Source organism: Aplidium turbinatum, chromosome 18, assembly GCF_918807975.1.
Source record: "Aplidium turbinatum chromosome 18, kaAplTurb1.1, whole genome shotgun sequence".
Classification (NCBI taxonomy): domain Eukaryota; kingdom Metazoa; phylum Chordata; class Ascidiacea; order Aplousobranchia; family Polyclinidae; genus Aplidium; species Aplidium turbinatum.
The window spans coordinates 61,856-83,821 of record NC_137489.1 but is presented as its reverse complement, the minus strand read 5'-3'; the positions used below and the strand labels follow the sequence as shown (position 1 = coordinate 83,821).

Below are 21,966 nucleotides of genomic sequence, written 5' to 3'. Positions count from 1 at the left end.
AGCAGAGGGTGGGAATCGAACCCATGCAATCGAAATTACTACTCCTTTGCCCTAACCCATTAGGCCACGCAGGTTGTGGCGATGCATTCAGTTAAATTTCTTTGTATCAAAATCATGATCAAAATCTTTCGATAAAGACGATCGGAATATCACGTGTTGAGTCACATGACTGAAATCAGCTGATTCGCGTGCAGTGTTGGGCGCGATAACTCATTTTTCAGTTAAGCGATAACGATAATCGATAAACAAAAAATGCCTAAAGCGATAACGATAAAATTATCGCCGATAATGTCCGATAACGATAATTTTTTTTTCTTGATTAGCGCTGCCCCAACCCATGCAGCACGAACTGTTTTCATCAACATGACGAAAAATCGAACATAATATAGCCTACTGTAAAGAGACAAAACTTTTTGTAAGTTATGAATGAATAGAATCGCAACAGCGGCAGTAGTTATCGAATCTTCAACCTCTTGATCCAGAATCAAACCACTGAGGTAACCGCCGTGCTTATAATTATACCTTCAGATACCAGTTGGATGCTTTTATCAATCGAGTTACACTGCCGCTTACGTGCAGTAGACAAAATAATTAAATCAAATAAAAATACCATAAAAAATTCCAAACTTTGTATTTTGCTTTCTGCTTTATAAAGGGCTGTTTACAGCAAAGTCAGCAATAATTGAAAAAATTCCAAAATTGTTGCATGCATTTCAATTTGCAACTCTAAAAATTATTGTGTTGTCAAGGCCGTCGCTGCATGGGGGGCGTGCCCCCTCCCCTGACAACGACCTGTGTACACACACTTCAGGCACTGAAGAAGAACTGGTTTCAATTTTAGTTTCATTAACTAGGTGGCTAGTAAAAATGTTACTTTTCGTGGTCTTTCCACTTGTGTGTTGATCCGAAATAAAATTTATCGGCGATAATCAAATATTGGCTTTGGCGATAATGATAAACGATAACTGAAAAATAATTGAGCGATAACGATAAGCAATAAAAATTTATCGCCGGTAAATTATCGCCGATAATGCCCATCACTTTTCGCGTGTACGTTTTATCGAAGAGTGTGTTACGTTAAAGTGCCTACCACGTCGCGCATGGATGAAAAACTTTTACAAGTTTTATACTCTGCTGAGAGTAAAAAAGAAACACAAATGATAAATATTGGAGAAATTGAGTCTCCTTCACGACTTAAAGGGATACTAAAGGAAAAACCTGACTTGGCGATTGTACACGTTCTTTGTGTTTAACTTGCTACCATAAAACGATTTTCAATAAAATTTTGCCCCATTGCGGTCTGATCAGCATTCCGCGCGTGCTTTTGTCAGAGTTTTCAAAACGGGAATGGGGGTGAGCAGCGAAGCATGCGACTGTACAGTCTACGTCACTATAGACTAGCATTCAGCTGATCGAGCAATAGTTGTTATTGCGGGCGATTTAACTGTTAGGCTATGTCAAAACATCAGACAGTTTGCTCAAAACAACAGATCTGATGTTAAAACATCAGATGTGGTAACGTGGCTTTTGTTATTGCTGTCGATAGTGACGTATTCTCGAGGTGTGTTTCCACTTTTTGGTCATTTTGAAAAAATTAAAATTAAATGAAAGATTGCCAGTGTCATTGAAAACAATTTTTTTTGAAATGTATTCTTGAATGTTCAATTTGCGCATTTCAATGCTTAATTTCCGTTTGAAAATTTTATTTAGTATGCCTTCAAGAATCGAACTACGCAAAAGTGCTGAAACAAAACGTTTTGTTTGAGTGAAAGAATCACTGCAAGCAACCAAGTCCAAATGGTGCGCGCAAGAAGTCATGAGAGTGTGAGGTTTCAAAAATTTGAACAGGTTGTTATTTTCTACATCAATATGACGTTAGTTACAACTTTAAAAAATCTATATCTTTGCTTCTTTAGAAAATCCGCAGTAAACGCCTTTTTTAAGTTACATGTTTAGCATCAGCCAAATTTTTCCGATACCGATACTAAAAAAATGGCCGATATCGCCGATACCGATATATCGGTACATCTTTACAATCAACAATCACATGCTACCATGTACGATGTACAATTGTACATCGATCAACGATAGTATACCACCCTGTTCAATGTACATCGATCAACAATCGTATACCACCATGTACAATGTACATCGATGAACAAGCATATACCATCCTGTACAATCTACATCAATCAACAATTGTATACCACTATGTACAATGTAGCCCACATCCATCTATTGATAAAAAATTGCCCATTGCTCATCACACCATAGTGAGGCCTACCCATAGGACGTTTGGTGGACTTTCAGATCTTCAAGCATTGTTACAGTGATGGTGATTGACACAAGATCAGATAGTTCCCGTACAAGAGCTCTGGAATGCCGGTTGTCTTCCATATCTGGCGCAGATGTCATCAACGTAGGACTGTGGGGTGAGGAGGTCATCTGCATGGACAACGTTATATAATGCAAAACGCCACGGTGGAACATGATAAGTAACTTATGGCTTCCCAGTGCAATGCAGGTGGCTGGTCAGACGAGGTGCTCAATGCGTGGCTAGGTCCATTGCACAGCGTGATATGACATGCCTTGTTTAAGCCATCCATCGACATGGAAACGCTCCTTACTCAAACCTTCAAGCATAATGACAATGCAAAAACTGCATTTTTTGAAAATTACACACCTTAGTGTTGACCTCCTGCCCTTCGTCGTCATCAGTGACATAACCAACGTCATCGGAACAATGAGAGGGTAGCTTTTTTCCTCGGATGAGGAATCGATGCATGAGCGATCGCGGGGAAGGAAGGTGATCACCTTCCAATCCTCCGACATATATTTTGTCTCCCAGGACGAAACGCAAGGTTTCAGCCATGCTTCGCTGTTGGTCCTCGGAGCAGTGATTCTCAAGAGATAGGATCACAGGATAGGCGGAATTACGGAATGCACTTTCCGAAATTGCTTCAATAACTTGACGGAAAGGGATTCTACAACAAGCAATCGATTGAAACAAGAGACCCAAGCTAGACTGTTCACACAAGGGAAGTTACTCCAGCAACCAAAATTGTACTTACGAGTTGGATCGGTTGTACCCGTGTGTAACAATTGGTTGTCCCTCCGAACCGTCCCAGCAATCAAGCTCTACGCAGCGACAGCATCTGAAAAGCCAGCATAAATGAAGATAAACCCACCCAACTATGTTTCAAACTTGCCAGGAGTAGAGGTTTCGAATAAAAAAGCTCATTAGAAAACTATGAGTTTGGTGATGAGCACCCTTTGTGCCAGGGCTGTAGAGTCAGAGTTGGTGAGATTTTGGCGTGTCCGAGTGGTTAAACAAAGGTCGACTCCGACTTGATTGTTGCTTACTTCACAAATGTAGACACAAACGACCTGTTTTAGCCTAATGCTATGAGTTTGCTGTGGTAGTAGCGGTTGGCACTAGCTTTAGGAATACAGTTATCTAGTCATGCGCTATGACGAATAGTGTCAGAGTCAGTGTGTAGTTGTTTTATGCAATTCTTTTCTTTGGCTTAAGGCTGCTACCACAGCGAACTAGCAGCATCAAGCTAAAACAGGTCAGTTCTATCTACATCTGTGATACACAAATTTAATTTGCATTTTGTTTTCAAAATATTGTTTCTTGTTTTCTGCATTGCACTATAAAACTTTACCAGAAAATAGAAGTGTTCGTTCTTGCCAGTTTTTGTGAAAGTCGCCATTTCAATTTTGATTTACAACTTATGTAAAGTTAGGGGGAAGACGGGGCAAAGCGGGACACTTTTCATAAAAACGTAATTTCAGCAACAGTGATGGTTGGATTTAGTTAATTTCTTTTTTAATCGAAAGCCTTAGTTGGGAGCATGTTTGTTTCGAAGATCAAGCGGGATCTTTCTACTGTTATAGTACAAATGAAAAAATAATTTTTTTAAATGTCCCGCTTTGCCCCAGAAGTGGGGCAAAGCGGGACATTTCATTTTTGCAGGATTTGGTACTGTTTAGCCGCTTCTCTCAAAGACAACTTCTTGCTTTTCACATCTTCTATTGCATTCTTAATATTGGTCCATCCATTTACCCATTTCAGTTTTTCTCCTATTATAGCGACGAACCATTGTCAAAATTAAATTGTGTAGGCCTACCGGTAGGCTACAATATAAATGAATGCTGATAAATATTTTACAATCTTGAAGGCTAAAAGAGTCGTAAACAAAAATTCAATCAACAGAAGAACCACAGATGCAATATAGACTTCTAGAGTCTCATGTTGCCCTAATGCACTGTCCCACTTTGCCCCAAATACAGTTGTCCCACTTTTCCCCAAAGTATAGCCTTTAGAAAATAACATCTCTGCTGAAACCTGTAAAGTTTTAGGTACAAGTTGCTTTTGTTACCAACAAATACTGTCTCAATGCCTAAGATAAAAACAAAGCTACCAACAAATTCGCTTATGCTAACGAATGTGGTAGCTACATTTCCATCTCTTTCTTATAACAAACCATGCCAAAACACATTTTACTTCCTCACGACACGCGTTGTGCTCTGCCAGTCGCCATTTTTCCACAGCAAATACAGTTTATAGTTGCCTAACTAGTGCTTCCGGTTAGAGGGAGCCAAAGACTACAAAACCTGAGAAATTGCGATGTCCCGCTTTGCCCCGTGTTGCCTCGTCTTCTCCTAAATGAAAAAAAATCTGGCAACCCTAAAAAATCTGGCAATACTGAAGCCGGGCTAGGTCAGTTATAAATGGAGGAATTGAAGTATATTTTTCACCAGACTCCATAGTCATGCCAGACTCCACAGTCAGGGAAGTCTCGTCGATGTGATAAATAACTGTGGAATCCAACTGTTTTTTTCTGATAGCAGCCTGGAGCACTATTGGGCTCCTCAATGGGAAACGCATCCCGTATGGCAAAAATGGTTCTCACTATATTACTTTCTTTCGCGACAAACTACCTATGCCAGTGGTTCTTAACCAGGGTTCGATTCAACCCCTGGGGTTCGACGAAGCTGGTTCAGGGGTTCGGCGCGAACGCCAGAATTTTTGGAAACATTTTTGAACCACACTGAAGTACGATGGAGGTCGAGGAGGAAAGTGATGAATCGCGTTTTTGCTTTGCTCACAGAATTATTGGAGTTCTTGAAAAGTCTCAACCATCGGCACAGGGAAACTTCACAAATCTATAGGGAAACATGGGAAACATCAGGGAAACATCTATAACTACGGGATTAAAAACTCTATCCAGTGCTATACATCAGTAGGGTCGTCACATTACTACGACTACAGAAAGATTAACAAAATAAAATACTGACTAAAAGATATACAAAATTCGATTTTACAATAATAATACAAAATGTACACTCACATTAAAACTTAATTGATGTATAAAAGTACATTTACACTGCTAGAAAAAAAAACAATGAACCCAAAAAATGAATGAATGCAACGAGTCCAAAAACCTCCTACTGTTGTTTTATACTATAGCATTTTGCGTACTGCAAATCGGATCAGAAGTAAATGAAGAGTGTTCAGCAATCTGTGAAATATGCTGTTGTATCATCAACTTGTTCACAGACCAATCCAGTACGAAACCAATACGTTTACGATGTCATCAGATTCAGAACTAAAACCAATAGTCATTTTGGGAATTTTTAAGCAGCAAACAAAATACAACATGACTGCACTGAAGGAATACAAACAAATAAACAAACCAGGCAAGCGTAGCCTATATATTACAATTTACAGCAGATGAATTGATTGTTACACTTTTGGTTGTTCGTTTAGCCTACTACTTGCTGCCCTTTGAGGTCAATTTCTGTGATTATTTATCACAGCAGCGCACAAAGAAAAGTGACCCTACTGAATTACTGATGTATAAAATGGTTTTCACTTCCACAGAGTTCCTAATCCCGTAGTTATAGATATCCCCGCATCGGCATTCAAAACACTTTGAGAACAAGTTTTATCCTTACTTTGGTTTATTTGGCTGACATCTTTGGTGCTCTCAATCAGCTGAATTACCAAATGCAAGGAGGTGGTAAAAATGTAATAGAAGCTGAAGAGCAAATGAGTGCTTTTCAGACGAAATTGCAGTTGTGGTGGCAGCGATTGGAAAATAACAACTTCGCTAACTTTCCAAGTCTGGACGAGGTAGTAAGTAGTTCCGATACAGCAATAAATGGCGAAGTTGCAGAAGTTCAGAGGCGCCAGTATTTACTGAGCATTTACAGAAGTTGCAAAATTCATTTTAAAACTACTTTCCTGTACAAACGCAATATCCAGCATGGATACGTCAACCACTTGCTAATGATACCACAACAGCAGATATGAATAGTCCAATTAGTCCATACTTGGATGACATTATCTAGCTTTAAGAAAACGAGGTGCAAAAAAGAAACTTCGACACAATAAATCTTCAAACCTTTTGGGGCCAACAAATGGAAAGTTATCCTCTTATTATAAAAGTTGCCCTTGATGTTCTCGTGCCATTCGTAACCACTTATTTATGCGAGCATGGAGCATGCGTTTTCTTTCTGGTGGTTGTCAAAGCAAAAAAACGAAACCGGCTTGCATGCGAAAATGACATGAGAATTGCTGTTTTCGAGACAAAGCCTCGAATCTCACGATTGGTCACAGAAAAAACAACAACAGAAGTCTCATTGATACAGTAATGCATTACTATTAAACGTGGTAGATTCTGTTTTTTGTGATTCAGCGAAAATTTGGGGTTTAACGAAAGCTTGCAGATTAGTGTAAGGGTTCGGCAGGTTAGTAAAGGTTAAGAACCACTGACCTATGCGAAACAGGATTTTCCTGCTTCTTTACATCAAAACAAAAACCAAAAATCCATTAAATTCTCAACATGGGAGTAGCACTCACACAACACGATTTGATGCCATCATCAACAGAAAACAACAGCAAAACCGTCACTGAGCTTGTTGCTTCATCACCACTAGTCCACTAAGAAACATTTTTTTGCATTTTACCCATAGGCCTAACTAACGAAATAAAGGTAGCTTCCAAGCAAAATGCTGACAATTGATAATACAGAATTCGACGTGGTGCCTGCCTTTTGCTATCTTGATGAAATGATTGTGCAATAGGGTAGCTGTATGGATGTCATCGCAGTGTGGGTGAAATTGGCCTGGGCACTATTTCGTGAGCTTATCCCTTTACTTCGGTAATCGAGGTCACGTGTATAATGTGTGTGTAATAATACAGGTTACGTACATCATATATATACAGGGAGAACACAAAGTCCTTCGACTCTTTTTATTTTATGATTAAGCATTTTGAATGTCGCTTATTATGCCTTTTAATATGTTAAATATCTTGCTAAACTCTCTAAACTTTAGGTCTAATATTGTAAGCATTGATTGTAAGGTCTAAAATGAGCCAAAGAGAAGCGATAATTTAGCTCCATTGCGCTCTTAAGCCTTGCCAAGTCCACCGTTTACCATGTTGTGAATAGATTTAAGGAACTTTGTACATCTTAAGATCGTCCTAAAAACTCCAAGAAGAGCTACGTGCCTCGGTCAAAAACTTCCGATAGAGACTGGAAAGTTATCTGAAGGCGGCCACATTGTAAATAAAGAAATTTATTCCTAGTATTGTAAGCTCTCATTGTGATATCTTTTTGATGGAATTTTATTTATTTTCTGTTAAAAAATCGTTACCGAATTTTTCGAACCGAATTGATGAAACGTCAATTGAACCGGTCGGGATCAACAAGGAAAAAGATTAAGAACCGCCGCTAATCACTCATGTCAACACTTTTAGGTAGAGGAAAGACATAGATGTGTTGTGAAGATGAAGCAGTTGTGGCGTTGTTGTGCAGTTGTTGTGAAGCAAGGCTACGACACAAACAAGCAGCGGCCTAGCAACTCGACTCCGCATAATTTTAATTAGACCTGATTCATTCTTTGAAAATCAACTTATTGCTGCAAAATTATTAAAACTGCTTAACATCAGACATCGCTTATGCACAAAATGAAAACATTTCTATTTCACATTCTGAGCAATTAGTTTTGATTTGTTTTTTGTTAAAGTGTTCTAAATGCAATAACAAGGAAATAGCGAGCTTTAAGAAGAAGAGGAACTTCCACATACAGTCCTACACGTGCACACGTGTGTCAGATTGGTCTATGAAACAAAAGGATCCACATGATACAAAATTACAAACTGATTTAAATTGGTTTAACAAGTTAATACAAAAATATCAGCTAATAATTTCTCAAGAACATGTAGCTCTTCACAAAGTAAAACTTACATAACTTTAATACCCTTTTTATAATTTGAAAAAATATCTAATAAGTAGGGCAAGTTTTTGTTGCACTAAAAACGTGAGAAAGTTGCAGTAAAAAGTTGCATTTGTGCACAAGTTGTTTAAAATTATTAGGGTATGAGATACTCCAAAGGTTCCGTTGTATTACCCAACAGTTTAAGATTTGCAGGGTGTCTGCTTATTCGGTTTCTTTCTTCGCTATTCAATCGATCATGCATACATTTTTATGTTCTTTAGGTTTGAAACCTACATGACAGCATTTCGCTGTCAGCTCCTGCAGAGCTGTCAAATTTGGTACTTTCCCATGTCACGGACGGCCTGGCGAGACAGCCGAAAATTACATTTTTTGCTGGTGCGCAGCAAGAAAATAACGCAATGCGGAAATAGTTTTCCGCAAAAAGCAAAACAGCAAAGCGATAACCTACCCCTCCCCTCCCCCCAAAACAAGTCAAATACCACTCCCCAAACTTCCCAGGTCTGCAAACTTGATCCAAAGCATTGCAGAAAAATTCAGTGTTAGCAACTTTAACTAAATCAATAGCCTGAAAAATGTGACCAAGTGAAAATGTAATTTTTGGCGGTCTCGCCTGGGCGCCCGTGAAATGGGAAAGGACCTCGAATTTAAACGACAGTGAATTAATCAAGCGATCTATTTACATATAAAGAGAATAGAACCATACTAGAAATAGTTTTACAGCATGTTTTTTAAATCACTCCTTTACATTTTGCGCAATATATACTTGATAAAAGTTGCAGTAAAAAGTTGCATGAAAAATAGAAAAAAGTTGCAATATATATAAAATTCCTACAAACAGTCTTAAAACATCACACTACATAAATTCTGAGTATTTAGGAAGCTTCCGGAAGCTGTAACAAAGTTGCAAAAGTTGCAAAAACTTGCCCCACTAATAAGATATTACTAAACTGCAGATGGACCAGTGGATTGGCAAGAAAGGGGGAAGGCCTTCGCTTAGCAGTGGGCTAGCACAAGCTGAAATGATAACGAAACTGCAGACAGTGGCCAACTGTTTCGATCTTAGAAATCTCTTCAGGATGACAAGTGCCAGAGTTTAACTTTCCAAATTTTACAAATTTTTCAATGATATTGTTTTGTTGCTCGATTTATGATGAAAGCAATAGAGATGTTCAAAGCATTGCTGAAGTTGTTAAACTCCCTTTTGACATACATCGTTTCAACATCGCGAGACGTGGCAACGACTTAAAAACAAAGCGGGAGGTATAAGCATTCAAGACAAGCGGGAGACGTAACCATACAAGACAAAGCGGGAGGCGTAACCATACAAGACAAAGCGGGAGGCGTAAGCATTCAAGACAAAGCGGGAGGCGTAACCATACAAGACAAAGCGGGAGGCGTAAGCATTCAAGACAAACAGGGAGGTGTAAGCATTCAAGACAAAGCGGGAGGCGTAAGCATATAAGACAAAGCGGGAGACGTAAGCATATAAGACAAAGCGGGAGGCGTAAGCATTCAAGACAAAGCGGGAGGCGTAAGCATTCAAGACAAAGCGGGAGGCGTAACCATACAAGACAAAGCGGGAGGCGTAAGCATTCAAGACAAACAGGGAGGCGTAAGCATTCAAGACAAAGCGGGAGGCGTAAGCATTCAAGACAAAGAGGAAGGCGTAAGCATTCAAGACAAAGCGGGAGGCGTAAGCATTCAAGACAAAGCGGGAGGCGTAAGCATTCAACACAGAGCGGGAGGAGGAAACATCGTTTCAAACGAAAGGAAATAAAGCGAGAAATTTTCATACAAGAGAAACTGGAAGAAAAACTATAATTTTTGATTTTTTTAGGTATTTTGTGTCTATCCACCAGTAATTTATATTCACATCCGCGTCATGCTTTGCCCAAATATATTACAACATGCCTGAAGGATTGAGGTGCACACGAAGATTATCGTTCTGGCCTTCCCATCCACTTAATGTAAATTTTCAACTAACAGGTAGGTATACGGTATAGGTATCCAAAACTATGGCAAATGTGATTTATTATGATAATGCGTTGTCCATTATGTCTAATCCACAAACTATAACTTGAAGCACTGAAATTATGACAAAACAATTAGAGTAAGCAGCAGGCATACCTTAGTAGCGCTCTAACATAAGCGCTGGCATTGCTCGGGCCAGAGACCTGGTCTTCCATCAAGTAAGTGTTGTGAGATGACGCGATAAAATAGTGAGATAGAGGCTGGTCCATGTCTTGGCAAACCTAACAATGATTCGGTTATGAATAGTGGAAACGAATTAAAAAAAAAAATGTTTTGAGAGCCAATGCAATGGCACTAAAACGATTCAATTGCCAACCGCTCATGAAATATCAATGATCCTTTCGGCTTTAACAGGTTTGTGGATCTCTAACTAAAATTATTTGACAGTTATATTTGTAGTCAGGAATTATATTAAGCGTGGCGACCTTTTATGATCTAAACCAGGGGTCACCAACTGGCGGCCCGCGGGCCGCATGCGGCCCGCCACGCTGTATCGCTGCGGCCCGCGGAAAGTATCAGCGTACAAGTATAACCAAAAATACTTTTTTTGAGGAGTTAAAGAGCACGAAGGCAAAAAATACTTTCTGGGAAGCATATTTTCGCTTTGCATACGATTCCACCGACCGACCAATCAGATTATAGCCTAGTTCTAGGTGGGGGTTGCTTAAAGTTATTCCAATGCGATGTCCAGCCACATTGACCCAGTGGTTGATTAAAACGTCTGGTTTCGATTTTCTGTGAGCATAGAGTTGCTTATCTTAAGTTTGCAAATATCATGTAAACACTAGTGTGCGTTTCACCGTTATTGTGTTTCACGAGCAGTATTCTCTTTATGCAAGTTTTTGTAGGCAAAATAGGTCGGTGTGCCAACTCAATTTATAATAAATTGGCAAAATATGGAACGCTTCACGATTTTGCGTGTCATCCTTGCGCAGGGACCATGCTAATCTTCTCTGTATCGTTCCAATTTTAGTATATGTACTGCCAAAGCAAGTACTGCAAAATGTTGTTAATCAACAAATTCTTGCCACGCTAATAAGCACCACATGTGACAGTTGTCTATAATAAAAGAAAGACGGTTTTATAGACTCTCACAAAAAGAATGAAAAACCAACTCATTGCTTTTTTTGAGGGAAGACTGTTCATGAATTACGATAGAATTACGATTTTTCGCTGATTTCCACAAACGTTTGTTTCATGGTGCCTGGTGCCTTTTTCCCTGTTATTGGAAATATGTTTGCAGGTCACTATTGTTGCCTGTATTGCGATGTGTCAAACATTTCCTTGTTTGCTGAAATTGTTAATTGCAAGATATCATTTCTGAAGCGAAGTGACAACACCACTCTTGCTTGGCGATGAATATTCTGATGAAACCACTCGCCTCGCTATAAGTGCGCAAAACAAGTGGCCTCGTTTATTAAACATTGTTAAAGAAGTCAAAAGTGTTGTTAAAGGAGCTTGGCCTGGTTGTTCGACTAATTGTAGCGTTGTTCGACTAATTGTGTTGCTGCGGTATTCTAAGACAAATATTAACAACATGTAACGCTGGATACTGAGTACGAAATCCGTTATTTTCTAGCATAAGAGTCAACCTACCTAAAATTGTATTAGTGCGGCCCGCCACAGCTCTCCTTAGTGTCAAAGTGGCCCGCATGCAAAAAAGGTTGGTGACCGCTGATCTAAACCAACTGTTCTCAACAAACAACAGTTCTCACCTCTAAAGCGAATATTTAAAACCGTTTGCGATGGAACACATTTGAGAAAATGTAAAACTGTAAAGTACAAACTAAAAAGAAGTTGACAAGATCCAATGACACAATGCCAACCAATTTAATAACCAACTGCGCTATGGCATCTGACAACCAGCACAGGAGAGGACATCGCGCCAGAAAGCCATCGCTCTGTCCCGTCTCCTCCGTTCTTTGCAGGCTCGATCTTGGTGGCTCCATACATTTCACAATATCCCACCCCACCCCTCATTGCCGCCGTGCAGCTTTCCTATTGTTTTCACAAGCCTTGGACTTGACGATCGTTTCAAGATAACAGAACTAACCTTCAGATGCTTCGGGTTGAATATTGCACAGTGGTCAGATGTGAGATATTTTGTGAACCCATCGATGCCCAGGGCGGGTATCGATCTCATCACCTCTGACGGCTCAAAAGTGTCAATTAGTTCCAAACAGTTGTCTTTCGTCACATGTGGTAGACCTAACATATAAAAATTGACTTTTAAAAATAAAAATGTAAAAAAAAGAGTACAAAAGTTTGTCGTATTCAGGCTTACGCCGGTAGTTGATGATTTAGATCAAGGGTCTCAAACCCGCAGCCCGCGAGGACTTTTGGTGCTGCTCGCGATGCATTTTTAAACTTTAAAATAATTTTTTTTTCAATAAAATTCACTCTAAAATTGCTTAAGAAATTTGAAAATGCCGATCAAACTTCAGACGATTTTTAGCACTATTGTCGCGACTTTTTATTGCGTGCGAGAAACTCGTATTGTTACATCACAATCACACTGGCTATTCACATATTGTGTCGTCATTGCAATAGTAACCTTGCTATTTGCTGGTCAGTAAGGCGATGTGAAAATCAAAAAATTTTGAAAAATCAAAAATCGAATTATCACACAGGGTGACTATTGCTATGTAGAGTATTTCTGTAAAATTTCACGCAAAAATATTCAGTAACCTTAAACATGTAGTCGATTTTGTCCTTGGCATTTGTTGCCAGCACAGAGTTGCCAGGTACAAATTTTTTGAAGAAAAAACTTTGTTTATTTTTTTTAAATTGTAAAAATTTCCAACTTTAACAACCACAACAACAATTACATATGATGCGACTGCTAGTTGCCCTTTTAGGTAAAGGCTGGCGGTGTACGGTAAGATATTAAAAAATCACCTGGCAACCCTATTTTTGCTTGGTCAGCAAATACCGATGATATTAAAGCCTTTTTAACTTCTATGGCAAGAGTAGGAATGCACTGTGCATAAGATGACACTTTGGTTTTGTTGTAGTAATATGTATTACATAATCACACAACGCACTGCATTAATATTCGATTGTTTTCGCCGATTTACATTTGTTTTTTGACAGATATAGTAACTGCAACTCTCCAATGGTAGCTTACACATCAACCAACCAGCTTTATATGTGCTTGTAAAACGTGCACAAACGAATGAAGAATACAGCCAATGAACAAGAAACAATGGTGAATATCAAAACATTATACTGCAGCCAATGAAAGAAAGTCAGATTTCGTGTCTGCTTTCGGCAAGACCCTATGCGAAGCAATTCTCGCCCGAATGAAACCATCCTGTCGTTGAAGGCCAGCAACACTTCCACAGTCGTTAGTGACTTCCCAAATGAGACGCTGCACAGCCTGAGTATGGGCAGGAAAATGAGGGCATTCAAATTTTGTGTTTGTCAAACCCTTTAGTTCATCTATGGTCGAATGTGAAGCAAGGCTAGACTCAGTAAGGGTGGCATGGTCCCAATCAAAGAGCACAGTGAGTTGGCATCCAAATTTAATTTTGGTTGGGTAAAAATGCGGACAGAAACATCACAAGAGTTACTGCCTTTGCGAATATTTTCTAACATGTTCACAGAAAAAGATCGCAGAGCAGGATCATCACTGGATACCGGGGCATTGTCACATTCAGATGTACCAAGTGCAGCTGGTTCGAAAGGAGAGTCAATTTCTTCATAAATTGCTGCAGAAAACTGCTGTTTTTCTCCAGTTCTTTTCCTCTATCACTTGTGACTTCTTTGCTGCAGCGAAATCATTTCCTCGCTGTTGTTTGAGGCTCTTGAAAAACAAGTTTTTTGTGTGAATGATAAATGTAAAGAACACAAAATAATCCATGTAAATCAGTTCAGTTTGTTTTTATTTCTGACTGTCACAACGAAAAACAATATATGCCAAACATAACAAATAATACTCTTTCGGACAAATGGCAGTAAAAAACAGTGATACGGTAGTCAAGAAAAATCTTCTCGCCATAGCACGACTAGCTTTAGTGAAAGCACAAGCCTGCCTTTACAGACATAGAAATCAGAACATCTGAATCACTTTCCCACGAGGAAATGCTTTAGGAAAATGAAAAATCCTTAAACCACCTACTATCTAGAGTTGGTTGCACTACATCTGCAATGGTGAAGTGGGGTTGTAGAATTGGCAGTAACCCATTCTCCTTCTCATATGGCTCCATTCAACAAATGTTGTTAGAAGAGCCATGTCAATGACAACAACTGACCAACCCCAGTACACAACATGGGACATGTCTATGCATGACCCTGTTATCAAAGAATATACTTATAAAGCCTTAGCCTACATTTCATAGAAAATTACTAGCCAAAAAAGTTTGTAAAGATACCGTATGTAAGAACTTACCTTTTTGCTAACTCTCTTTTGAAGCGTTTTCGTTGTCCTTTTGTCAAGAAGCCCAATTTGGTATAACGGTGCTTCTACTCCACGATAACGTTGGGAGAGGAGAAGCCTCAATTGTTTTAGGAATGCGATCTTCATTTGAAAAGAGAATAGTTAGCTTTTTTTCCAGATTCCTGAAAAATTAATTCCTTGTGAGTGCTCTGTCTCTGTAAACGTGCAATTTATTATTTCAACACATTAAAGTTTTGAAAAGTGTCTGCTAGTTGGTTATTGTAGCCTACGTGTACTGTTCATTCATGCAAGCTACGGTATATGTTAGTATTTTTAACAACTACCCTTCATCCATACAAAGATATACGAGTTGGTCTATGTTTTATGTCACTACCAAGCTTAGTTAAAACCTGTCAGAGAAAAAGTTGCAGTAATAAAGTACTTGAGTATCACCTTTAACAAAGTAGGCTGCAGAATGCAAGAACATATCCTAGTGTTGGTAAATCAGCAGTGGGAAGCTCCTTGGAGGGTCCAATGACAGAAGAGCTTTCCAAGCTTCTTACTCTCTTTTTAGAACTTTTATGCATGATTTAACAGTTAACAATGCTACTCACAACAAGGTTAGCTTTATGAACTAAAGATAATATGTGAAGAGATTATTGTATTTTTTGAAAAAAAACATAGCCTACTTACAGTACACAGAACTAAGAATTTAAGTGCTGAAAACTTAGTTGTCTGAGCCTTCCGTAATACTATGAACTTTATTAGTGTCATTCTCAAAGCTACATATAAAAAATGCAGAACCACAAACAGCAACTTCACCTGAATAAGCAGTTCTTATTCCAGAAGACCTGATAATTACAGACACTGCCTCTTAGGCCTACTTTACACAATTTGGAAAACCTAGCCTAAACTGACTTTGAACCGAAGCCTGAATGATTTAACAACCAAGTATAAAATCATAGCAAACATTTCGGCTGAACACAACTTCTTATCTGAATTTTGCAGCCTTATCTTCAATAATATATAATCAGCAATTCAGCATCTCAAGTTATAAATCTCTCAGCAGCAGACAGCAATCGCTCGCGCGCGCGTGTGTGCGCACACAACGCGTTTTCCCTAACTAGCCATTCAGAGCGCGCCATCTGGATCACGTGGATTGATGCGTTGTGATAGTATGTTTTGTGGAATCACCTTGCAAGAATTAGAAAATACTAACCTTAAAACGCTTACATGTTTACGGATACTGGATTTTATTGCATAAAACTTCACAAAAATACTCTACACAACAGTAGTCACCCTGTGTGATAATTCGATTTTGTCCATTCAAATTTCACATCGCCTTACTGGTCAGCTCTTCAAGGGTTTAGTTTTTATTGCGTTTTAACTGTGTTATTTAGTTCATTGAATTCTTACTGTTGCGGCATTCGGGATGTGTTATAAGTGTTCATTTGGCCTCAGAGCAATTTGAGTTTGAGACCCTTGGTTTAGATTAAATGGACGGGAAGGCAAAGCTTACCAAAGGCACAGCCGCGTGGTCTTGAACAGTGTCGAACCAGCGCCCTTTCGAACGCCGAGCCAGTGCTCTCACTAATTCGGTTATGCAGCAGGTTTGAACAGAGACATAATAAACTAAGACCTTGTGTCTCCATTCATTGGAGGAGTTGAGCAGATGTCGTCGCATCTCTCAATATTGACTTTTATAACGCAAACTATGTGATAGTTTTCGAGTAACTTGATAATCCTAACCACACGATGCTGCGTACCTTGCTCGGATTGTAGGAAGTTCATGAGATCATCAATGGACAGTTGGTCATCGGCGGTGGAGAATCTGGCGAGTAGGAAGTAGACTTCTGGACGAGTGGCCACATCCTGTAACGCATAACAAGAACGTGAGCACAAGGTCCCATTTAGCAGACAACACAATTAACGAACCTTAAATATCTCAATAAACTCATCTTTGGCCAGTCGCGTTCTGTCTATCTGCTTCAACTTCAGATATTCCTGCAACTTCTGCTTGATGCGAAGATCTCTAATCCCGTCACTCAAACTCTGCAAACGGTGTGATTACGTCATTTTCCGGCGGTGACGTCACTGACACTGTGCACAATGCGTAAGTATGACGTCAACCACCAACCGTGAGAAGCTTGAACGATTCTTCTTCGTCAAGGAAACCGTCGCCGTTCAAGTCAGCCTTTTCAAACATAGCGGCCAGCCACTCATCCCTTCCGTCACGGCGCATGCGCAGTCCCTCCACGTCTTGGCCGCTCATTAGACACCGAAGACCTGCAAGTAACAACTTGAGGTCAAGAGTACGATCACGTCGATCAGTGAGCGATCATGTTACTCACCGGTCACCCATACGTTAGCGTCGTCCGCGGAGTTTGCGATCAGGTCGAGAGTCTTCCCCTCCCCATGGACGATGGAGAAGGAATACTCATCCGGGAAGTGTCCTGATATATCTGATGTCAGGAACAACTCTGTGGTCTTGCCAGGTCGAATTTCACGGATTTGCGTGATATCGATACGAGCTTTCCCAGAATCTTTTTTGGATGGCTCCCACCGCAAGCAACTGCAAAACATTTTCGCTTTATGTTCGTCAAACGCCAAACCTATTGAAACACTAAGTAAGCAATCGAAGATCACGTATCACGAGTGTTCCATGACAGCCAAAACCGAAGGGTTGGTTGCTTGGAATAGTTTCGTTGTCATTTCCGCCTACAGTTGATAACGTTACCTCCCGCTTTCGTCAAGCCAGTACAGTCGATTATAGACACGCGAGTTGGAGCGCATCTTGACGAATTGATGACCATCATGCATTCGTGATACACAATCAGCTGCGTTTTTGACAATGGATTCGCTGGGAAGACGACTAAACGAGACCGTCTTCTTATGCATGGTTGGCTTCATTCCTGGGTCCTGAAAGTATATTTCATAAGTGTTTTCTCATGAACTGCACATCTGTCATTTTCGTAAGGGTGAACGTATGTTAGGGGGCGACACTGTGAAGCAAGGCCCCCGGCATAGTGACAAATGAACAGCTAAATGGAATGCAAGCAAATGACATAGAAAGTATAGCAAGAAAGCACACAGCGATGTAGTAAATGTAAAGTTGAGCAACAACTGAAACGTGTGTACTGAGGCTTGAGTAAAAGTTTATATGAATAAACTGAGATGCTTCTATTCCTTGTGTCAAAATATTTCTTTTAAAATTTTCCCAAGGAATTGCGTACTTACAGATATAGACAACCTATGATGCACGCCTAGCTTCTAAGTATGCTTAATCATAATACGTTGGGACCTGAATTCTTCTTGACCTTGCAATTTCTTGTAACAAATAAACGAAACAGAGTGTTGCAATAATAACCTGGCTTATGTCACTCCAGCGCTGCGCGTGGGGGCTACGCTTCAGTATCGGACTGATTTGGGGGTTCAAATCAAGAGCACCCATTTCAGAAACAACGAGTGAGGTGGCACTCCCTACACGAGCAAGAGCACGCGCCAACGAATCCCAACCCTCCATGCTCGAGCTGCTGCCACTTCTACTCAATGAAGAAAACTTCAATCGCGACAACAGAGCACGCGACTTTGTTATTGTCAGGTCAGTTTCTCCTTCTACGGATGGTTTTGAAAATCCTTTCCGCTTACTGGGCGGGGTTGCTGGGAGAGTAGGGCTCGGAGCACCAACTTCAATAGGGCTGCCAAACAACAGTGCGGGGCCTGTGCTGTCGGCAATCCGATGATATGGGTTCGGGTCTTGCTTGGAATGTCCCGTTGATTCAGTCATGTAGGAGCGATATTTCCTCAGTGTATCAGCTTCTGCAGATACGTTCTTCTCTGACTGGGCGTTTGGAGTGCGACGATCCGATTGATGGGAAGAGGCGTCACTTTCGCTGGCAGATTCAGAATCGCCGCTTGAGTGTTCAAATGAAAAGTGTTCCTCGCGTCCTGGCGTTTGCTGGCGACCTTGGCATGGTTTTGAAGACTGGTCGTCGACGCGATGACGTATCATCTCGTAACCTGCATCCTTCACAAGTGCTGCTTTCACATCCGGGATTTCGAGTATCTGCTCCAACCTTGAACTCCGCTTCACAATAGGAGAGTTCAGTCCCACCTCTCCCGAACCTATTGGACGATTGCGCATGACCAAAGACGAGTTGGCCTTTTGTGGCGTCTCACTGCCAGCGTCAGTAGCTTCTAAGGAACTGGACCTGTCATCGACATTATGGCGCAACAGTCGCTCACTCCGCGGCGACAGTTGCAGGTTAGGAGGTTTATTCTTCCGCACCCGGAGCCCGACCGGCGATGACATATTAGCAGAATCTAGTGAGTCTGAGTTAAACGTCATTTTTTTGCTATCAGATTGCTCTGTCACTGACAAGGCCAAGCCACAGACCTGGGACGGAGCATGGACCTGTGCCTGAACGTCCATAACCACTTCACATAAAAGCTAACGTCCTACATATCCTAAACACAAAATGAAGAAATAACAGCTTCACATGCGTACTTTGTCATAGTTAGACGTCAAAACAACATTTCTACATGCGCACTTTGTCATAAATAGTTAGACGTCTGAACAACGTTTCTACATGCGCACTTTATCATAGATAGTTAGACAAGACGTCTAAACAACATTTCTACATGCGCACTTTGTCATAGATAGTTAGACGTCTGAACAACGTTTGTTAACAAATCAGCTTGCAAAGTGCTTGGCGTGCTTGGCTATCAATAATAGATGAACAACGTAATGTAGACGGTGGAAACTCAAGTAAAACAGTCTTCACTTCAATCTACCGCTTGAAAATTATGGCGATTACGAATACACGTGATTGGCTCTCAAATAGAATCTTTATAATTTATTACATCCGTAAGTTATACACACCATATATGTTTATTTATCCCATGTACACACAACAACCATTTGTGCAAGAAAAACGCACCTGTGAGCCTACAATATGTACCAATTGTGCTAAAAGTTAACTAGTGGTCTTCGTGCAGGGTGAAGCCAGCGCAAAATACCAAACTAATTGCAGCATATCGTTTTATTTTCCGTCATTAACGTGACACTACGAAACAGAAAGTACCAGGTAAGTGATATGCCGGCACGTTAATAAACCAGGATGGTGGAAAACTCGAAAAAGTCATTATTAGGGTTGTGAGGAAGGCTACATGTTTCAGGCAAGTGTGGCGATAAAACTAAAACAACAATTTCAAACCATAATCTTTGAATCTAATTCCAGTTACTGATAAAATCACAGCAAAATGTTTGTGAAGCATTTGATTGAGGCCGGCACTGGTGCCACAAAAGTTGCAACCAGGAAGCTCAACGAGGATCAAATAATGAGAACCTAACGTTCTTCCATTGACACTCAACCTAACCAGGTCGACAACAGGCTCCAGCTTGGAACAACCAGCGGCGACGTTCCAGTCACCCTCATGTTTATGACATACCCGGTACGCATTGTCAGAAAATTGGTCCTCAAAAAAACAAAGCAGAAAGAATCGGATAGCATTCTTAAAACAATGAAAGAAGTCTGGAGCTTATGGAAACACTATAATTATTTTAACAACAGTTGATACTACTGTAATTCTGGTGGCTTTTTGTCTTCATTAGATAACCGGCACAATATGGTAGCCGGCACTCTATGGCAGCCGGTACTCTATGGCAGACGGTACTGCTGGTGTGAATGGCAGCTCACAATGAGTGTGATGATAAGTGGGATGGTTGCCATAAGAAACCTGACTGTGATAAGCCATGCCTGCACAATTATATTTTTGCTTGGTTATATAATTAACTTCCACAGAAGTATTGGAAGAGAGTAAACGAATTGAACAATTACCACAGTGGTTAGCTGGCACCATCTTTCAATGCAAGGGCAATAGGGCATTTCCCATAAACAAGTCATAACATCGCACATCGGATTATACGTTATCTAAATGTGATTTTTACGAAGGCGTTACCAAAGGTCATTATTATAATCCTAACCGGCATCATTACGTTGTGTCGTGACTCCAAAACAAAGCAGCTCTAAGAAAGTTAGATGCGGTGAGAAAGTGCAATAGCCGAGTGGTGAGAACCTTGGAACGGTAATCCAAAGGGCGCCGGTTCGACACCGCTCAAGAGCATGCGGCTGTGTCTGTGGCAGGACACTTAAAGGTATGCCAGAAGGTGGACACGAAGATTGGCTTCCTTGCCTTCCCGTCCACTTAATCTAAATCTTCAACCACCGGGTGTAAGCCTGGATACGACAAAAAAAAAAGTGCAATAGAAAACGGCTGAGTATCAGCATGAGACGACCGACTTTAGAAAATCAATAATTTACAGCTTGACTGATACAGCTCCCATTCGAAAAACCTGGAGATTACTGGCATCAACACACAAATAAAGGTTCAATGAGATGGACATTCTGTCGGGGAAACACCTCATCGCGGGACTGCTAGGCACAAGTTCTACTTAATCCATTTCACAGCATGGATCGTGGGAATAGTAATTTATTCAAACCTGGATCATGAGGACAGTAACTTATCACAGCATGGATCGTGAGAACAGTAACTTACTATAACATGGATAATGACAACAGTAATTTATCTCAAGATGGATCATAAAAACAGTAACTATATCCTAAAATGGTTCATGAGAATAGTAACTTATTATAACATGGATCATCAAAACAGTAACTTATCTCATCATGGATCATGAAAACAGTAACTATATCCTAAAATGGTTCATGAAAATAGTAACTTATTCAAACATGGATCATGAAAACAGTAACTTATCTCATCATGGATCATGAGAACAGTAACTATATCCTAAAATGGATTATGAGAACAGTAACTTATCTAAACCTGAATCATGAGAACAGTAACTTATGGATCATGAACCGCATCACAGTAACATATCCTAAAAAAGATCATGAGAACAGTAACTTATTTCAACATGGATCATAAGAACAGTAACTTATCTCACTCACGAATCATGAAAACAGTAACTTATCCTAAAATGGATTATGAGAACAGTATATAACTTATTTCAACATGGATCATAAGAACAGTAACTCATCTCAACATGGACTGTGAGAGCAGTAACTTATCCTAAAAAAGATCATGAGAACAGTAACTTATTTCAACATGGATCATAAGAACAGTAACTTATCTCACTCACGGTCACGGATCATGAAAACAGTAACACATCCTAAAAAGGATCATGAGAACAGTAACTTATTCAAACATGATATCTAACCCTAACTTATTAAATGTGTGCCGGAAAAGATAATCTATGCAGGATGCGAGTTTAAAGTTCAAAA

The 21,966-nt window shown here is 40.1% G+C and overlaps 1 protein-coding gene and 1 non-coding gene across 2 annotated transcripts in view; both read right to left on the bottom strand.

Moving 5' to 3' along the window:
* LOC145787997 (inactive phospholipase C-like protein 1) overlaps positions 1–21,966 on the bottom strand; it is a 47,895-nt gene that overhangs the window by 21,202 nt on the left and 4,727 nt on the right. The window contains exons 4-13 of the mRNA XM_082599836.1: positions 17,400–17,581; positions 17,014–17,234; positions 16,800–16,948; positions 16,598–16,714; positions 16,429–16,534; positions 12,338–12,492; positions 10,381–10,505; positions 3,072–3,155; positions 2,684–2,984; positions 2,285–2,445 (exon numbers count right to left, since the gene is read on the bottom strand). Of these exons, the coding sequence (XP_082455962.1) occupies positions 2,285–2,445; positions 2,684–2,984; positions 3,072–3,155; positions 10,381–10,505; positions 12,338–12,492; positions 16,429–16,534; positions 16,598–16,714; positions 16,800–16,948; positions 17,014–17,234; positions 17,400–17,581 (1,601 nt within the window). The remainder of the gene's footprint in view (positions 1–2,284; positions 2,446–2,683; positions 2,985–3,071; positions 3,156–10,380; positions 10,506–12,337; positions 12,493–16,428; positions 16,535–16,597; positions 16,715–16,799; positions 16,949–17,013; positions 17,235–17,399; positions 17,582–21,966) is intronic.
* On the bottom strand, positions 11,175–11,281 carry LOC145788007 (U6 spliceosomal RNA). The gene has a single exon (XR_014291470.1). It is a non-coding gene; the product is annotated as a U6 spliceosomal RNA (small nuclear RNA).